A 20,317-nucleotide genomic window follows, 5' to 3' on the forward strand; every position below is an offset into this window, starting at 1 on the left:
TCTCTAACTTTTGCACCCTATTTTCCAGGTAAGACTGAAACCATTTGTTGTATATTCCTCTTACACTCGACTTGTTTACTAGTATTTTAGGGTCAACAATGTCAAAATCTCTCAACAAGTCTAAGAATATGCCTGTAATAAGGTCATCTTTGTCAAGACTTCAACTACTACTCTGGCAAACTCTTTAAAAGCTTAAGTTGTATTTGCCCCATAATGGAAACTGTGCTTCATGAGAAAGAGTGTATTTATTCATGTACCTTATTGGCTACCTTTCACCATCATTCACTTAGTTTTGAGACACAGATGATAGTGAAAGTGGTCCTTTGTTTCCAATACTTTCTGTATTACCTTTCTTTGTAAAGTGCACAACTCGTGTGTATTTTATGTGCTCTGGAACAGCATCTGAACTAAAGGACTCATTTATTATGCTCCTCAATGGGATTTGAGTGCTGAATATGCAGAACAGAGACTGGAACCCGGTCTATTCCTGGTGATCTTTTTTTTCCTCTGTTGTGGAAACAACATCATTATTCATACTGTGCAAGTCATAGTGGGTGTGAGATGTATTTTAGGAATATTTTGTTGCAACTTATCCACAATACCAAAGAAATAGTCATTTACAAAATTTGCCAATTCCTGAGGATTTTCTATTATTATATCCTCATCTTTGAATTGTATATTATTATACTTGTGTATGTCTTTGCCAGTTTTATATTTTATGACATCCCATAATGTTTTGCTTTTGTTTTCTGCATTATATACCATTTTGTTAGTGATTTTTTTTAGTCTTATGGCATCCTCCTATGTAACTGTCTGTGAATGCCTTTGTGAAACCTTCAGCATACCAGGCAAGGTAATTCTTGTCACTGCAGGTATGTCATCCATAGGTGACCAGACTGTATGGGAGGGATTTTTTGTGGTGCGGAAGGGATGGCAGCAGTTGAAATGCAGGTGCTGTTGGTGGTTAGTGGGTGTAATGTGGACAGAGGTTTTGATGGAGTATTCAGAGGAGTGTAGGTCAAATTCCAGTAGGGTGGCATGTTGGGTTGACGAGTACCTAATGAAGTGGAAGGCAGAAAATGTGGTTGAGTCGTGAAGGAATGAGGACAGTGTGTCTTTGCCCTGAGTTCACATCATGAAGATACAATCAATGAACCTGAAACAGACAAGGGGTTGAAAGTTTCAGGAGGCTTGGAAGGTTTCCTGTAGATGGCCCATACACGATTGGCATAGAAGGGTATCATGCAGGTGCCCATGGCTGTGCTGCAGATTGTTTGTTTATCATCCTTTCTACATCTACATCCACATACATACTCTGCAATCCACCATACAGTGTGTGGCAGAGGGTACCTCATACCACAACTAGCATCTTCTCTCCCTGTTCCACTCCCAGACAGAACGAGGGGAAAATCACTGCCTATATGCCTCTGTACGAGCCCTAATCTCTCTTATCTTATCTTTGTGGTCCTTCCGTGAAATGTAAGTTGGCGACAGTAAAATTGTACTGCAGCCAGCCTCAAATGCTGGTTCTCTAAATCTCCTCAGCAACGATTTACGAAAAGAATGCCTCATTTCCTCCAGAGACTCCCACCCGAGTTCCTGAAGCATTTCCGTAACACTCGCATGATGATCAAACCTACCAATAACAAAATCTAGCAGCCCACCTCTGAATTGCTTTTATGTCCTCCCTCAATACGACCTGATATGGATCCCAAACACTCAAGCAGTACTCAAGAATAGGTCGTATTAGTGTTTTATAAGTGGTCTCCTTTACAGATGAACCACATCTTCCCAAAATTCTACTGATGAACCAAAGACGACTATCTGCCTTCCTCAAAACTGCCATTACATGCTTGTCCCACTTCATATCGCTCTGCAATGTTATGCCCAAATATTTAATCAACGTGACTGTGTGAAGCGCTACATTACTAATGGAGTATTCAAACATTACAGGATTCTTTTTCCTATTCATCTGCATTAATTTACATTTATCTATATTTAGAGTTAGCTGCCATTCTTTACACCAACCACAAATCCTGTCCAAGTCATCTTGTATCCTCCTAAAGTCACTCAACGATGACACCTTCCCGTACACCACAACATCATCAGCAAACAGCCGCACATTGCTATCCACCCTATCCAAAAGGTCATTTATGTAGATAGAAAACAACAGCGGACCTACCACACTTCCCTGAGGCATTCCAGATGATACCCTCACCTCCAATGAACACTCACCACACACTTAAGAAGTCTTCGAGCCACTCACATACCTGGGAACCAACCCCATATGCTCGTACCTTAGTTAGGAGTCAGCAGTGGGACACCGAGTCAAACGCTTTCCGGAAATCAAGGAATATGGCATCCGTCTGATACCCTTCATCCATGGTTCGCAAGATATCATGTGAAAAAAGGGTGAGTTGCGTTTCGCAGGAGCGATGCTTTCTAAAGCTGTGCTGATGCATGAACAGCAACTTCTCTGTCTCAAGGAAATTCATTATATTCGAACTGAGAATATGTTCGAGAATCCTGCAACAAACCGATGTTAAGGATATTGGTCTGTAATTTTGAGGATCCATCCTTCTACCCTTCTTATACACAGGCGTCACCTGCGCTTTCTTCCAGTCACTCAGGACCTCACATTGGGCAAGAGATTTGCAATAAATGCAAGCTAAGTCAGGAGCCAATGCAGTAGAGTACTCCCTGTAAAACCGAATTGGAATCCCATCAGGACCTGGTGATTTATTTATTTTCAACCCATTCAGCTGCTTCACAATCCCAGGGATGTCTATCACTATGTCCTCCATATGGAAATCTGTACAAGACTCAAACGGTGCTATGTTTGTACGATCCTCCTGCGTGAAAGATTTTTCAAATGTTAAATTTAAAATTTCTGCTTTTGTTTTGCTGTCTTCCATTGCCAGGCCAGACTGATCAGTGAGTGACTGGATGGAAGCCTTCGACCCGCTTACCGATTTTACATAAGACCAGAATTTCCTTGGGTTTTCAGCAAGATCTTTTGCTAAGGTATGACGGTGGTAGTGGTTGGATGCTTCGCGCATCGCTCTTTTTACAGCAGCACGAATCTCTGCTAACTTTTGCCTGTCCTCATTCTCCTGATCTTTCTTGTACTGTGAGTGCAACTGCCTTTGCTTCCTGAGCATTCTCCGAATTGCGCTGTTAAACCACGGTGGGTCTTTTCTGTCCGTAACCCACTTTTTCAGCACATACTTGTCCAATGCGTGATTTACAATGTGTTTAAAATTTGCCCATAATTCTTCCACGTCCATCGTACCGGAAGTAAATGAAGTCAATTCATTTACTAAGTGGGATGCTAACAACTGCTTATCTGCTCTTTCTAATAAGAATACGCTCCTAGCCTTCTTGACCGACTTTTTAACTTTCATAACCATAGTCGTAATGACAACATCATGATCACTAATCCCTGTCTCAACACTGACACCATTGATGAGGTCTGCTCTGTTTGTGGCTACCAGATCTAAAATATTTCTGTTACGCATTGGCTGTCGATTTAGCTGCTCAAGACAGTTTTCAAAGGAGAAGTAGATCTGTGTCAGTTTATAGTTAGTAAGGTGGTTTTTTTTTGTAATGAACACTATATGAAAGGATCATTTTACAACACTCGTTTACCAATATTGCATTAATGCATTGAATTTAAAATTTAAAAAATGTTTTTTTTATTTATAAGGTAATAAACATATAATAGAACTATTACAATACTTATTTACAATGGAAACATTACTGCACTGAAATGGTGCAGAACTTTGATTGTACTTTATATATATACAGGGTGTCCCATCTATCTTGACCAACCAAAAAACTGTTTGTTCAGATGCAAATTAAAAATGTTTCAAGCAAATGTTTGTTAGCCACCATGGGGACATCAATCACCATGATTGCCTTCATTGTAGTTCTGTTTTTTACAAAGGCATGAACAGCAGTTTGACTTGTTTTAAATGGCACCCTGTATTTTTTATTCCGTAATTCATTTCCTCTCCTAAAGACCTATTCATAAATGTATCACAGTGACTAATTCACTGAAACACAACGTTATTAAATACATAACACAACATTGGCATTGATGCTCCCAGCGCTTAGTGCAGGTACTCAGGGTAATGGAACACATCGACGTGCTGATGTTGACAGAGGACAAATGTAAACATAAGTAGAATGGACACCCATCATTCTGCCACTCATCATCAGTTGAAGAGTTGTATGAGTAGAATGTACACCAATGAAGAAAAGGTAGAAACGCTACTCATCTATGGGGAATGTAAGTTAGCAAAACAGTAATTGCAATACTGTTCTCTTATGTATGGGTACATTTAGTACAGTATTTAGTCCTTTTAAATACTGTTGTGTAGAGTAGGCATGCAGTACAGGCTGTCCTTCCTACAAACTGCATTAACATAACATTTTTTTATCGTTGTTGTTGTTGAAGGCAGGCAAAATGCTATGCAAGCAGCAGAACTGTACAGAGAGCGAAGTCCTGACAAGAAACCACCTTCCTGACATATGTTTTCTCATCTTGTTGCGACACTTCAGGAAACAGGAAGTTTCAACCCATGAAAATGCAATCATTGTAGCACTCGCACAGACGAAGCTGCTGAAGTTACTGTTCTCGCTTCCGTTGCTATGAATCCACATGTGAGCACATGACAGCTTGAACATGAGACTGGCATTCCTGAAACCAGTGTACATCATATTCTTACATGTCACTGGTCCCATGATTACCTACATCAAGAATTGCATGGGGATGATTTCCAGAAACGTGTACAGTTCTATCAGTGGGCACAGCAGCAAATCCTCACCAACCTTATTTCATTAATGGTAGTGTATACGGCACAACATATGCCAACTTCCTCAGATGAATTCTTCCTCCTCTTCTGGATGAAGTACTGCTAAGAACCAGAATGCTGATGTGGTATCAACATGATGGATGTCCAGTACATAATGCCTTGCATGCACGTCATGTTCTGAACCAGAGGTATCTTGCCAGATGGATTGGCCAAGGAGGAACAGTTACTTGGCCTGCTAGCTCTCCTGATTTGAATCCTCTGGACTTTTTTCTTTGGGGATGCGTTAATGATGTTTTCTATTGCGATATTCCAACAACTCCAGAGGACATGCAGGAACGTATCATGCTTGCTTGTAATTCTCTTCAACAGGCAACACTGGAAGCAGTAAATAATTTTCATTCAATGAGTGCTTCAGAATATTGGTGCCCAGGGTCACCACTCTGAGCACCTATGAATGTTCCATTCCTGGGCAATGGTACAGGAGAGTCAAACTCAATTTTGTGTTATGTTTTTACTTTGTTTTCATCTGTTTTCTGACAAGTCCAGCCAATGGACGAGTTTATGATCCCCGGCTCAAAGTCCGTGTTGTGTTATGTAATTAATAACTTTTTGTTTCAGTGAATGGTACACTGTGATACATTTTTGAATAGGTCTTTAGGAGAGGAAATAAATTACTGAATAAAAAATACAGGGCGCCATTTAAAAAAATCATACCACTGTTCATATCTCTGTAAAAAGCAAAGCTAAAATGAAGGCAATCATGCTGATTTATGTCCCCTTGAAGGCTAAAGTACATTTGCTTGAAACATTTTGTAATTTGCATCTGGACAAACAGTTTTTTAGCATGGTCAAGATAAATGGGACACACTGTGTGGAGCTTTTTATGGCTGCTGGCAAGTTATTGAAAATGTGTGTTCCTGAATAATGCACACCTTTTTGTACAAGAGTAAGTGACTTTAAATCTTTGTGAGGATTATTCTTATTTCTAGTGCTGATTCCATTAACTGACCTGTTGGTTAGAAAAAGTGATATATTTTTAATGACAAATTTCATCAAGGAATAAATATATTGGGAAGCTGTAGCTAGTATTCCTAGTTCCCTAAACAGGCCTTTGCAGGATGTTCTTGAGTTCACGCCACATATAACTCTTATTGCACATTTTTGTGGCTGGAAAACCTTAGCTTTGCTTGATGAATTACCCCAAAATAATCCCATAACCATAGTATGCCAGCTTTTTCATTTTTATATCCCCTATGTCTGACAGAATTTTCATTGCAAATAGAGATTTGTTTAGACACTTCAGCAGTTCTGTGGTATGCTCCTCCCAGGTGAGTTTATTATGAAGCTGTAATCCCAAGAATTTAACACTGCCCACTTCTTCTATCTGCATATACTTATGGGACACCACTTATAAGTTCTGAACTACATGTAGTTTGTTTTTTCAAAATTTAGTGACAAAGAATTGGCTAGGAACCAGTGATTAATGTCCACAAATATTTTACTAGCTGATCTTTCTAAGACTACACTCAATTTGCTATTTATAGCAATGTTTTGTATCATCGGCAGACAAAACAAACTTGGCATCTGGTAATGTTACTGATGAAAGGTCATTGTTATACACAAGAAAAAGTAAGGGCCCTAAGATGGAACCTTGTGGGACCCCACATGTAATTTGTTCCCAGTTGGATGATGCGTGATAGCTTAATACATGTCTCTTTCCTAATAACACCCTTTGTTTCCTGCAAGAGATATAAGATTTGAACCATTTTGCTGCATTTCCTGTTACACCATAATATTCTGATTTACTTAAAAGGATATTGTGGTTTACACAGCCAAATGCCTTTGACAGAACACAAAACATACCAGTTGTCTGCAACTTTTTTGTCTAATGAATTAAGTACATTTTCGCTGTAAGTGTAGATAGCCTTTTTAATATCAGAACCCTGTTCGCTGAGTGGTCAGCATGACAGAATGTCTTACCTCATGGTCCTGGTTCAATTCCTGGCTGGTTCAGAGATTTTCTCCACTCAGGGACTGGGTGTTGTGTTGTCCTTATTTTGGTACAAGTGTCCTTCCAGAAAAACTTAAATTTTGCCGTAAAAAAAAAATCGTGTGAAAATTGTAAAGACGAAATCAAGAAACTGAATGAACGCATAACGAGCTTACAGTTCATAATCGGCAGTTTGAAAACGGACATTTCGAAAATACAACAAGAAAATAGTGAACTGAACACGCTAAAACTTGTGCGAGATAGTTCGTCCGTTACGGAAAAGTGGTCAAATGTAAAGTGCAAGAACAGCAAGTCCAAAGTGCAAATTCAGAAAACGTGCGAAAGTTACGCAAGCTTTGTGCACGAAAACACATTTCAAGTACTTTCGATCGCCGATAGTGAAAATGCAACTTACAGTTCGCATGAACGATGGGAAAAACAAAAAGACACTTTGGGGAATAAGGTAAGAGAATAAAATTTACTGACGCACACAACTGTGAAGGAGGTCAATATAAATGTGCCGACCAAAAATTGTGTCGAAGTGTGTAGTAAAACAATACAAAACGATTCGCAAATTGTGAACTCCAATAACAGGAAACTGTTTGTGTTTTCAGACAGCCATGGTCGTGGACTTCCGAGTAAACTAAAAGAAACAACTAAAATATTTTTGTGTGGTATAGTGAAACCGGGAGCCCCACTTAGCGAAATTAAAAAAATGACCGAATCGGCAGAGGCAAAAAATCTGCATGATAAAGACTTCGTTGTACTTATGGGAGGCGCAAACGATGTCTACAAAAATGAAACAGCGAGTGCAACGCGCGATCTTAAACAGTGTCTGAGGAACCTCACTCACACTAACGTAATACTTGTCAATATTCCGCATCGCTATGATCTTGTAAGATGATCATGTGTTAACAGGGAAATAGAAAGTGCCAACAGTCAGTTTGCAAAAATCTGCAGACATTTTAAAAACGTGAAATGCGTTGATATAAGCAGTATTGGACGTAGATTCCACACGCAACACGGACTTCACCTGAATGGCTTGGGGAAGGAATATCTGACAAGCCTGATAACCAGGGTAATAAAAAACCATCAAAATAAATTCAAAACCAAAACGATAATTGCATTGCCATCGCCTGACTCCATAACGAAAACGCTTCAAAAAAATTCATTAGAAACTTCATCAGCAGCAGCAAAACATGTAAAAAAAGACCAAATTTTAACAGAAAGAACAGTGGACATCGATTTCAACAACAAAAGAACTACTGTTCCTCATCAGCCAATTATTTTAGACGAAAATAACAAAAACGAGAAGACTCCAAGTTCCAAGGAAACACAGCAGTAGTGGTAGAACCAACATTTGAAGTGTCAGAAACAGCACCACCATCAACAACAACAAATAAGGCTGTTGGACAGAAGAAATGTTGAGCCTCCTTCTCATCTCAACGATTTTTTATGTGTGGGCCTGAAGAAAAAGAAGGGACAACAGTAGGTAGTGTCAGGTGTCTCCTCTCTCCTGTCTCAAGGCAGACTCCAATGGATTCTCAGTCAGGTAACAGCACTAATAGAATGAAAAAGCAAGAGGAAGCCATCTCTTTCTTTCATCAAAACATAAGGGGCCTCTTAAACAAAACAGATCAACTCCTTATTAACAATAGTGAAAAGGACAGTATAAATAATGCCCAGATTTTGTGCGTAACTGAGCACCATGTTACTGATAAATGTGCCTTGCCATCTATAGTAAGTTATACTTTAGTAACATACTACTGTAGGGAAAGTAAAGATAAAGGTGGAGTAGCAATTTATGTTAAGGATAGTGTAGCATACAAAGCTATAGATATTAAGAAATGTTGTGTGGAACAACAATTCGAGGCATGTGCCACAGAAATAACAACTAAATTCTACCCAATAATAGTGTTGGCTGTCTACAGGGCTCCTTCAGGTGACATAAAAACTTTTCTGCATTCAACGGAACTCCTTCTGTCATGGTTACTTTCAAAAGCGAATGATATTGTAGTATTAGGTGATTTCAATTTAAACTTTTTGACTGAAAATAAGAATAAAATAGACTTTGAGATTGTGATGACCTTACACAATCTGACATCAGTAATAAACTTCCCAACAAGAATTACATCCGAGTGCCAAACTATGATAGACAACATTGTTTTAGATGTAAACAGACATCAGAATTATATTGTCAGGCAGGTTATAAGTGGGCTTTCAGATCATGATGCACAAATTCTCACTATTTATGACGTTAATTTGTTCAAAAAAGAATTTCCTCGATGGAAATTCATAAGAGTAATTAATGAAGAAGCGAAAGGAACTTTCAACCACAGGTTGCAGCAAATGGATTGGTCTTTAGTATATAGCCATGATGATGTTGATACTAAATTTAACTGTTTTATAAATGAATTCTGTGCAGTTTTTGAAGAAATATTTCCCAAGAAATGGGTCAGAAACAGTGCTTCCAATTCTGTATGCAAGCCTTGGATTACAAAAGGTACAAAACAGTCATGTAAAACCAAAAGGGAAACTTATGCTGCAATAAGATTCTGTAAAGATGTAGAAAAATGGGAACACTATAGAATATACTGTAAAATTTTGAAGAAACTAATACAGAAATCAAAAGCCCTTTATTATGAGAAGAAATTAGATAATTCTAATAATAAAATAAAAGCAATTTGGAGCATTGTAAAAAAAGAAACAGGAAGAGATACAACAAGTAAAGAAGATATAAATAATATCAGATATGAAGGTATCCTAGTAGATAACCCCAAAACGGTGGCTGAGATTTTTAATAAACTCTTCCTATCAGTAACTCAACAGATTGGTTGCAAGCCCGATGTTGATGAAGCTGTAACTCTTTGTCAAGCCATATATTCAAACACAATTTCAGAAATGCACCTTAATCCTGTCACTGTAGAAGAAATTCAAAAAATCATCATGTCTCTAAAAAGTACGAATTCTGCAGGGGTTGATAATATATCTAGTAATTTATTGAAATATTCTTGTGTGTGGATAAGGGACATTCTCTGTCATATTTTCAATGCTTCCCTTCAGAAAGGTGTTGTTCCCAGTAGACTTAAGTATGCCATTGTGAAGCCCCTGTACAAAAAGGGTGATAAAGCTGAACTAACTAACTATCGACCTATCTCTTTGCTGACAGCTTTCTCCAAAATTCTAGAAAAGCTAATACATGTAAGAATTACTGATCATCTCATGAAGAACGGAGTTCTCAGCAAGAGCCAGTTTGGCTTTCAAAAGGGCCGTTCAAGAGAAGATGCAGTCTACGCACTTGCAAATAAAGTTCTAGAAACTCTTAATGGTGTCTTCTGTGATTTATCCAAAGCGTTTGACTGTGTTGATCACCAGATTCTCTTGCAAAAAGCAAAATTAGTAGGAATAAGTGGTGTTGCAGGCAGTTGGCTACAGTCATACCTCCAAGACAGAAAACAAAAAGTTGTGTTGAATAGCTCGGGTGGAGTATGTGACACTTCCTCAGATTCTGAATGGAGCTCCATTACATGTGGAGTGCCCCAGGGCTCAATTCTTGGGCCACTATTATTCCTGATTTTTATAAATGATCTACCATCATGTACAAGCCTGCCGTGTAAATTTACATTATTTGCTGATGATACCACAATTTTTATGAGCAGTAGAACAGACAACAATCTTGAGGAACTCATTAATCACATACTCTCAGATATGGTTAATTGGTTCAAGGTGAATGGTCTCTCATTAAATTCCAGTAAGACCAGCTTTATTCAATTCTGTACAAAAACAGAAAAAGAGAGAGAGATAAGTGTGACATGTGGTAATCAACCAATAGTTAGAATGGAAACAACAAAATTTCTTGGAGTGCACATTGACAAGAAAATGAACTGGTCTTCACATATTATTGATCTCTGTAAGAGGCTTAGCTCTGCTACCTATGCTTTACGGGTTTTCACTACATGTGTTGAACCTAACACTGCAGAAGTGGCATATTATGACTACTTTCATTGTCTCATTGAGTACGGAATTATTTTTTGGGGCAACCAGCCATTAGCAAGGAAAGTGTTCATTGCACAGAAGCGAGCTTTAAGAATTATATGTGGATTGCGCCCAAGAGACTCTTGTAGAAATAGTTTTCGTAATCTTAAAATATACACAACTACATGCCAATATATTTTTTCTCTCATGTGTTTTGTTTGTAAAAATATAGATATATTTCAACCAAACAGTAATTATCATGAGCATAACACATGGAGGAAGAATGACATACACAGTGAACTCAGAAATTTGAGCTTGGCACAAAAGGGTGTCCACTACACTGGAGCAAAACTCTTCAATGCTCTTCCTCCCAAAATAAAGACGAAGATTCATAACAATAGTGAGTTTAAGAAAGCTCTAAAAATATTTCTGCTAGAAAAAGCTTTTTACAGTCTAAATGAATTTTTAACTAAATAAATTGTAATATTTCAATATTATATAATACAAGTTGACATAATGCCACTATGAATTTTATTTAACCTGAGCTCTGTATCTGTGTGTTCTCCGTATCTGTTTTCTGTAGTGTTTTAATAATTCTAAGAAAATATGTATTTTCTTTTTCTGTATTGCTGCCCAAAGAATTTACTGTATAAATTTTTATATAATTATGTACTCAAATTTCTGTATATGCTATAAGATTATCAGATTGTATTTGTAAAAAACTGACTCGTTCCACATCCTTGTGTATCCAACACAGTTGGACCTATGGAACACGAAATAAATCAAATCAAATCAAATCAAATCATCATTTCATCCCCATCATCATGCAAGTCATCGAAGTGGCGTCAACTCGAAAGGTGAACGGTCTACCTGACAGGAGGCCCCAGCCACACGGCATTTCCATTTTTCCATCAGAACCCTTTAGAAATCTGAACTGTGACTTTGACAGTATTTTATTGGTGATAAGATGGTTATAAAGTCGATTGTACATTACCTTTTCTAAAATTTTTGAGAATGCTGGCAAAAGTGAAATTGGACGGAAAGTTGGTGCTATTTCTTTATCTCCCTTCTTAAATACTGGCTTAAATTCAGCATATTTCAACCATTCAAGAAATATTCCACTGATAAACAGCTGGTTACAAAGATAGGTTAATATGTTACTTAACTCAGACTCACATTCTTTAATTAATGTTGTTGATGTTTCATCATACCCACTAGATGTTTTGGATTTTAAAGATTTTATGATAGACATTACTTCTGCTGGGGTAGTGAGGGTCAAATTCAAATTATGGAAGTTACTTGAAATGTATGGTCTGAGGTATCCCATGGCAGCATCCACAGAACCTGACAACCCCATATTTTCAGTAACAATTATAAAATGTTCTGCAACACTATACACATCTGTCGCCTATGTATCATTTACTGTTAATGCTTCTTGCCCCTCTTCATGTCTGGTTCTACCAGTCTCCTCCTTCACTATATCCCATATTGTCTTCATTTTGTTATCTGATATGACTATCTTTCCCTTGTAATATATTTGCTTTGATATCCATGTTACAGTCTTTAAAATTTTGCAGTAGTTCTTGTAATGCGCAATAGCATCAACATCAGAACTGTTTCGGATTGACAAATACAGTTTTCTTTTTATTTTACAAGATACCTCTATTCCTTAAGTAATTCATGGCTTCTTTGTAGACTTTGCTCTAACCTTGGTTAGTTTTGGGGGAAAACAGTGTTCAAATAAGGTAAGCACTTTATTAGCAAAAGCATTATATTTTTCATTAATGCCATGAGCACTGTAAACATCACTCTAGTGAATGTCTCTGAGGAGTGTCTTAAAATTATCAGTTTTTGCCTTATCGGTTACCCTCTTGAGTTCAGATTTAACAGATTTTATATCCTGTTCAGTATTAACATTTAACAGAAGAAACTGCATGTCACAGTCTGAGAGGCCATTGACTATTGGTTTTGTAATATAATTTTGATCATTGGCCTTTTCTATAAAGATATTTTCAGTATCCATTTGTGAGCAATTGGCTACTCTAGTTGGGGACTTTACAGTGGGAATTAAGTTGAATGATAATGTTACTAACTCAAATAAGTTCTTATTGGGAGAGTCTTTAAGGAAATCTACATTGAAGCCACCAGCAACCACTATTTCTTTGTTTTTGGCTGTTAAATGGGCCAGAACAGCTTCAAGGTGGTTTATGAACAGATTAAAGTTACTTGCAGGTATTTGATATACACTTAGTATTATGAAGGATTTTTTATGAAATTTAACTTCTGTTGCACATGCTTCCATATTCTGTTCTAGGCAAAATTTATGAATGTCTATGTTCTTAAATTTATGACAGTTCCTTTATCCATTTGTGCTCTACAAAAGTGAGATGCTAACCTAAATCCTGTAACATTTAAAAGTTCTATACCAGTGGTCACATGATGTTCAGAGAGACAGATTATGTTAGCTGGGTTTGAGGACTCTAATTCATCTATGCATATAATTAATTCATTAATTTTATTTCTCAGTCCTCTAATATTTTGACACAATAGAGGTAGGTGACACTAAACATTGACTGAGTTAAAATTGGGTAGAGTTGAAATTTCTGCTGATTGTTGAAAATTCTTAACCAACAGCTGTTTATGCTGATGTAATAATCTAGAATTATGTTTTTGGTTTCTTTCTCAAACTGATGGTTTGTCTCAATCATAACCCCACTTAAAACTTGGTTTCTTTCTGTCCTCCCTACCCTAAAAAAGGGTCTTTTCTGAACCCTGTAACCACTGGTATTTTATCACTCATGACAGTGCCTCCCTCCTTTAACTTTCCTGCTATTCTCCCAGCCAGTGTACCCTTCCCTTTCCTGTTGAGGTGAAGGTCATGCCTAGTATAATCCCACCTATTGAGAGAATCAACAGGAACCACACCAATGTGTGACACTGCACCAAACATAAGCAACTGTTCCAACTCCAAATTAACTCTCCTGACGGAAGAGTTCAAATGAGGTCACTCATGGTGCCCAAGAACAGATACAAACTCAACACTAGTATGCTTCAATGCTGATGCAATCTTTGCCAGTTCACACTCAATACTGTACCCAGGATCTCTGTCAATACTATTACCTGGCCAATCCACTATAACCACAGTGTCTTCCTTAGTGAAATCTTTGCAAAGTGATCCTAAATTCTCTGTCACCTGCTCCAGACCAGCACTAGGTTTAAAAAAATTGTTGACCTGGTATTCTGATCCTACTTCATCCTGCAAAAGTTGGCCAACACCTCTTCCATGGGAACTGCCTAACACCAACACTTTCTTTCTCTTTACTGATTTCCCTACGTTCTTACTTTTCAATTTGGTGTTGAAAGTTTGTTGTGCCCTGTCTACATCTGAAACTGCTTGAGGCTCACCAGCTTCTAACTGATGCAACAGGTCAAATAATGGCAAGTCCATATACATAAGTGATGCTGGTGTACAGGGCAGTGACATGGAGAATGGTGACAAGTGATTCAAAGAGGTTAAGGGGTGGTGATGGTATAGAGATGGTGAAGGAACGTAGTATCTTTAATGTAGGAGGGTAGATTTTGGGCAATTTGTTGGAAGCTTTGGTCAACTAGGAGCCAGTAGCCAGCCAAAGCAGGTTATCCAGGATTGTCATGTTTGTGGATTTTGGGGAGCATGTGGCAGGAGGATGTGCAGCGTGTTGTTCAGGTGAGGAGGAAAATGGACTCATGGGAGAGGTTCTGGGAAGGGTCTAAGAATTTCAGAGTGGATTGGAGGTTATGCTGGACTTCTGTGATGGGATCACTATGACAGAGCTTGTAGGTAGAGGAGTCCGACAATTGGCAGGGACTTTCTGCCAAGTAGTCACTGTGATTCATAACAACAGTGGCTGAAAGGTTGGTGTTCTTATCAGGAGGCCTGGGAAAGGACAGTGAGGCCAAGTTGGAGGTAAGGAATCCCTGGGAGGTAACCATGGGGTGGTTAGGTGGGACAGGTTGGGGGTCACAGTTAGATAGTGGTGTGAACTGGGAGAAGCAGGGTTTAAAGTTTTGATTAGTTTGGCTGTGATTGAATGGATTGGTGGCAAGTGTCCCCCATTGTAGGTATTGGGAGTAGGAAAATAAATCTTTGACAAACCTCATATTGTTAGATGTGGGTGGGAGCTAAAATTAAGGCATTTGGATAGAACTGAATCATCTGTGGGACTGAAGTTTTTGGTGGGAAGTGTAAAAACAGTGTTTTGGATTTGTTTGGGTTCTGAATTTTTTTAAAGGATTGGGAGGGACTTTTGGAGGATGTGGTAAACTGAAAAGGACATCTGGGCAAGGTCTCTGTGCTATGAGTGGTTGACAAGGGGGTTACTGTGGACAGGATGGATTTTGATGGATAGTAGTGCCCCACAGTGGAGGTAGGATGTCGATAGGTTGAACAATTTATGAAAGCAGTGTCTAGAATGCTCTTCCAGGTGTTGGAGTGCAAGGGTTTCATTTCCAGACACGTGGTGTGTGTAGAGATGTTTTCACAGTAACAGTATCTTGTGCAGGGAGCAGTGGTGGCTCTGGGATACCTATGCCATGGATATGTGTTTCTGCAGTTTCAGGTTTGTGAAGGATAGGGACTGGCTAAATCTGAAAAAAAGGTGAAGGTTGTTGTGATAGCATTTAAGGAACACAATGTAGGACAGGGTTTTAGTCATGAAAAGGGATAAAGGGATATTTTTCTGAACTGGTGCATATAGATTGAGCAGGGATCCACTGGGGTGTGGATGGTTTTACAGAAACAGGAAGTGATCTGGAAATGGATGAGTGGAACCGTTAGGTGGTTATAAGGGGAACTGGATAACAGAGCATATGTTTGGGGTTGGAAATCAGGGAAGAGATTCTGCTGAGGACAATAGGAAAGTTTTGCGATGTGAAAATATTTGTTCATGTGTAAGTCACCATCATACATGGGAAAGAAAAAGGAAATACGTAAAATTCCTATTAGGACAATGTATGAGGAGGGATGTGTTGAGGGCAATGTGTGAGGAGGGACATGTGGATTTCAAGGTGAAATGTTGGAATTATTTGCTAGGAAAGTTTTGTAACTGTGATCCTGTTGAGTGGTACATGAACCACTGTGCGGCACAGTCATTATGATCATGACTGGTGCTACAGGGTGACATGAAAGATATGTGAAACCACATTGGTCAGAACTGGTTAAGTGTGTGTGTAACAAAACCAAGAGGGCAAACATAGAAAAAGATGTGGATGCACAATACAGAAAAGACAAAGTAGATGTAAATTACAAGACAGTAATAAAGGGCAGATGATACAAGGCTTAGGATTGAAGGGAATCAATAGGTATGGTAAGACATTTCTGGTAGAATGTAAATAATTTAGGAGTAAAGGAGATCACTCAACAAAAAGAAGAAGTGTTGAGTTGTTGACAGACAAACATGAAAAAAGAAAGAAAACTTGCTGAATTTTCAAGTTATCCTTTCTTGTGCTAGAGTACAAATATACACAGAAAACACAGACATGGATGCATACACATGCACATATCAATGAACTATGCAGATTGGAGTTATCCTTACAACACATCCTTCACTCCCACATTCATCCTGGCCTCAATCTCTGTTCACCAATTGTCTCCATCCCCCCCTCCCCCCCCCCCCCCCACACTCAACAGTTTCTCTTTCCTCTGTCCTGTACCTCCTCCTAATTCAGGTCCCCACATCACCTTCAGCATGCATTACTCCCCATCACACACTCATATGTGTGTGTGTGTGTGTGTGTGTGTGTGTGTGTGTGTGTGTGTGAGAGAGAGAGAGAGAGAGAGAGGTAGAGCATTTTTACTCTAGCTCAAGAAACGATTACTCCAAAACCCAGCAAGTGTTCTTTCTTTTTTTGTATGTGCCCATCAATGACTTTTGGTGAGTGTTCTCCTTTACTCATCCACAACTGTCTGGTGGCAGACATGTTTTCAAATACCTACTGAAGCCCTTGACAACTCTTTCTGTGGCCTAGAAGAATTCTTGAATAAAAATAACTAGTGAATTACAAATTGTTATGTTGCCAGCATATAGCTTAAATATGTATTTTTAAAAGGTTTTTGCAACTTAAACTGATATAACACTTATCATAATTTTAAACTATAAATCAAAGTAACTACACAAAAATAGAGGAATTGTTCTGCAACATTTGTAGTAGTTTCAGTGTAAAGTTAATGTCATTTCTTCGTTTGAAAAGATTAATTTTAATTTTCAGGCTGTTTGATATAAACTGTGTGTCCTCGAAATAACTACTATTGTTCATTTCAATTGAAAACTGTGCTTGTCATTTGCAGTACCTTGTGTTTTGTATTTATTTCATGCTGAAATATTACTTCATTTCCATAGGCTTATCCCAGTGATGAAAAAATTGTAGCAAAGACCCAAAACATTGTTTTGAGGCACTTGTACTTACTGTTGGGATACAATCAGAATGAGAAGGTCTTTCATATTCCACCCCAGAGATTAAGGTAAAATTTCAATTACTTTGTGTGATTTTGTATTTTATTTTGTGTACCTCTTTACCCTTATATATTCTTCTGACCAGAAGCCATTTAATCTGTTGTAACAGTCTGTAAATATATTTTCAAGTGTACAAAGTGCTGAATATTATAACAGTTAATGTGTCATAGCATCTCTTATGTAAAATAATGTTGGAAATGACAATTTGTTATCCATCAAAGGTATTACATACCATCACATTATATATACATGAATACACCCTTATTCAATCACCCTTATTCAATCATGTAACATTGTTCCCTAACCCATCTAGTGAATTTAAAATATGGGTCATACTGGAAGTTAAATTTTAATCTCTACCATGTCTGCACAGTTCAGTGTAAGTCAGAGATAGAGGTTATAGATGTGATTATACATGTACATTTAATCTGTTTGGAAGTTAGTTTTAGACTTCAGTCAAGTGTAAAGTAACAATTAAGCTCAAATGTAAGTGACAGGCGAAACATGTTGCAAATCAGTTATAAGAACTTTCGTTGAAAATTACATATTTTTGAAATCTTATTGATGATGAAAATATACAACTTTGAATATGATAATCAAAAGGCCTGTGTAAAATGCAAATAATGGTTAGAGCATTGAGTGGTCAATAGGCACAAAATGTATTTTGCTAAGCTTTACATTGACGTCAATCTTCAGAGCAAATTAACATAGAGAATACTCTCTCTCTCTCTCTCTCTCTCTCTCTCTCTCTCTCTCTCTCTCTCTCTCTCTCACACACACACACACACACACACACAGAGAGAGAGAGAGAGAGAGAGAGAGAGAAAACATGGAGAGCATGGATGATTACATGATACTGGCAATTCAGCTTGACTTGAGTGAGGAGCTGTCCTGGGTGTAGTGGGTGGAGAGGAGAAATGAGGCACTGTGAATGAGAGATGGGTTGTTGGCTGGGAGGAAGAAGCAGCAAGGGTGCTCCGACATTAGAAACATCTTACTCACAATCTTTCCCATCTCTCCTAAAGTGGTTTGCTGCACACAATCTACAAACAATCCTGGTCCATCTTCATGCCACACCCACTCCAAAATGCTTGTGTCATGGGTCATAGTCCTGTGGAACATTAAGAGCTGTCCCATGCAACCACCTAGCACATCCTATTCTAATCACATTACAGGCATATTCTACCCTTTCAGAAACAATGTCACCTGTGAAGCAGTCTAGTCATATGCAAGCTCTGTTGTAACATTCACACTGCCTATTAAGTGGGCATGACCACCAAACAGTTGTCCATGTGAATGAATGGTCACTACCTAACTGTAGCCAAGAGTGAAGCTGACCAACTCTAGCAAAGATGATACTGAGTACAACAGGGTAGATTTCAATAGTTGCTTTTACCATGATATCAGCTTCACTGAAGAATGTAAATGTGTATTGTCCTTATAACACATTCTTTGATCCCACAATCTTCTTAGCCTTCATCCTGTCTAGCCCATGCCAATCACACACCTCCACTCCCCCCTCCCTCCCCCCCCCCCCCCCAAATCTCACCCCTCACCAATTCCACTCATTCTGTACCCACAGCTCTATCTCCTCCTTCCATTCCACTCTGCTGTTCATTGCACTTACAACTCTCCCAACATATGTCTGAATGAGATCACTGGTGCCATATTCATATCATATCCCATTATTGCCCTTCCTTTCCAGCCATCAGCCACCCCTCCCTCCAAAGCTTCTCCTCATCCCTGGTTCCTGTCTCTTCACAATTGCTCCACACAACACAACCTCTTACCACAGTGAAGCTGCATCACTGCTGCAATGTAATCAGCTGGGAGAATGAAGCTTTGCACATGTCTACAGGTATTTGTGTGTATTTTTTGTAAGTTAGCTCTGAAGAAGATCATTGTGTGAAAACTTAGTAGTACTGTCAGTGTTGTTTATGTGCCTACCCACTGCTCAATGCCTCAGCTGTATGCTGAGTTGCTAGCTTTAGTCCCTTGATTAAATATTTTAGTCTTATTGACAACAGACCTGATTTCTTATGGGGTGTTGACATGCACCCACATGCATGCACGCGCATACACACACACACACACACACACACACACACACACACACACACACACACACACACACACACAATGATTTTATAAGGAATTTGTAGAATAATCTCATACTGAAGAATTTTTTGTAATTACTTCTAAGAACTCTCTTACACTGTAACAGAAGACTAAGACCAGGTGACATATTAGTTTTTGTTTGAATCTAGACAGTGTTTCTAAATTCCTATGCTGCATGAAAGTTTGCTATAAAATGTGCATCCAACTGGCTCAGGATCTGTGTCAATATGTTCATCCAACTATTTCAGGATTATGTTACTTAAGACTATTTGTATACATGTGGTAGTTATCTTTACACCTAGCACATAATTGTTAACTGTTCTGTGGTCAGTTGGTGACAAATTATGTGTTGGCTTCTGCCCTGGATTCTTCAGGCAACATTTGTTTTACAAATTTTCTGACACCAGGATCGCTGAACAAAAACAGATTGCAGCTTAGAACATGTGGATAAATAAATTGTGTGAGTCCAACAATATAACAAAATTCACTGACATGAATGTTCTTGCCATGGACAAGAGCTAAAATTCCCACTTATTCAGGGAAGCCATAGAAATCCACAAATATGACAATAGCTTCAACAATAAAGAGAAAAGCTTCAAGGTGGGTGGATCCTAAATTTCTGTGCTGTAGCAAACAATCATTGTAGGTAACATGGAGAGCACCACAGCAGCAGTGACTGCTAAAAAGCTTTCAGATGTTGGCACCACAGGTACATATAATCTACAGCCACAAGCTTGACTTCAGTCCACCCTCGGCACTGGTGAGTAAAGGTTTCACTATGCCAACCACTCACACTGGAGGAACATCAGAAAAACTGTCGAACAAATGGCTGAAGAACCCAAGACAGAAGCCAACAGGCACTTTGTGTTTTGCATCTACTGCTTTAGTTATGTACATATTTTTTCACTGAAATTACACTGTTAATT

General features: G+C 38.5%; 1 protein-coding gene across 1 annotated transcript in view; it reads left to right on the forward strand.

The window, feature by feature from the left end:
• LOC126248502 (protein unc-79 homolog) overlaps positions 1–20,317 on the forward strand; it is an 875,350-nt gene that overhangs the window by 407,217 nt on the left and 447,816 nt on the right. Inside the window, exon 27 of the mRNA XM_049949540.1 lies at positions 17,160–17,281. Coding sequence (XP_049805497.1) covers positions 17,160–17,281 — 122 coding nt within the window. The remainder of the gene's footprint in view (positions 1–17,159; positions 17,282–20,317) is intronic.

Source organism: Schistocerca nitens, chromosome 3 (genome assembly GCF_023898315.1).
Source record: "Schistocerca nitens isolate TAMUIC-IGC-003100 chromosome 3, iqSchNite1.1, whole genome shotgun sequence".
Taxonomy (NCBI): domain Eukaryota; kingdom Metazoa; phylum Arthropoda; class Insecta; order Orthoptera; family Acrididae; genus Schistocerca; species Schistocerca nitens.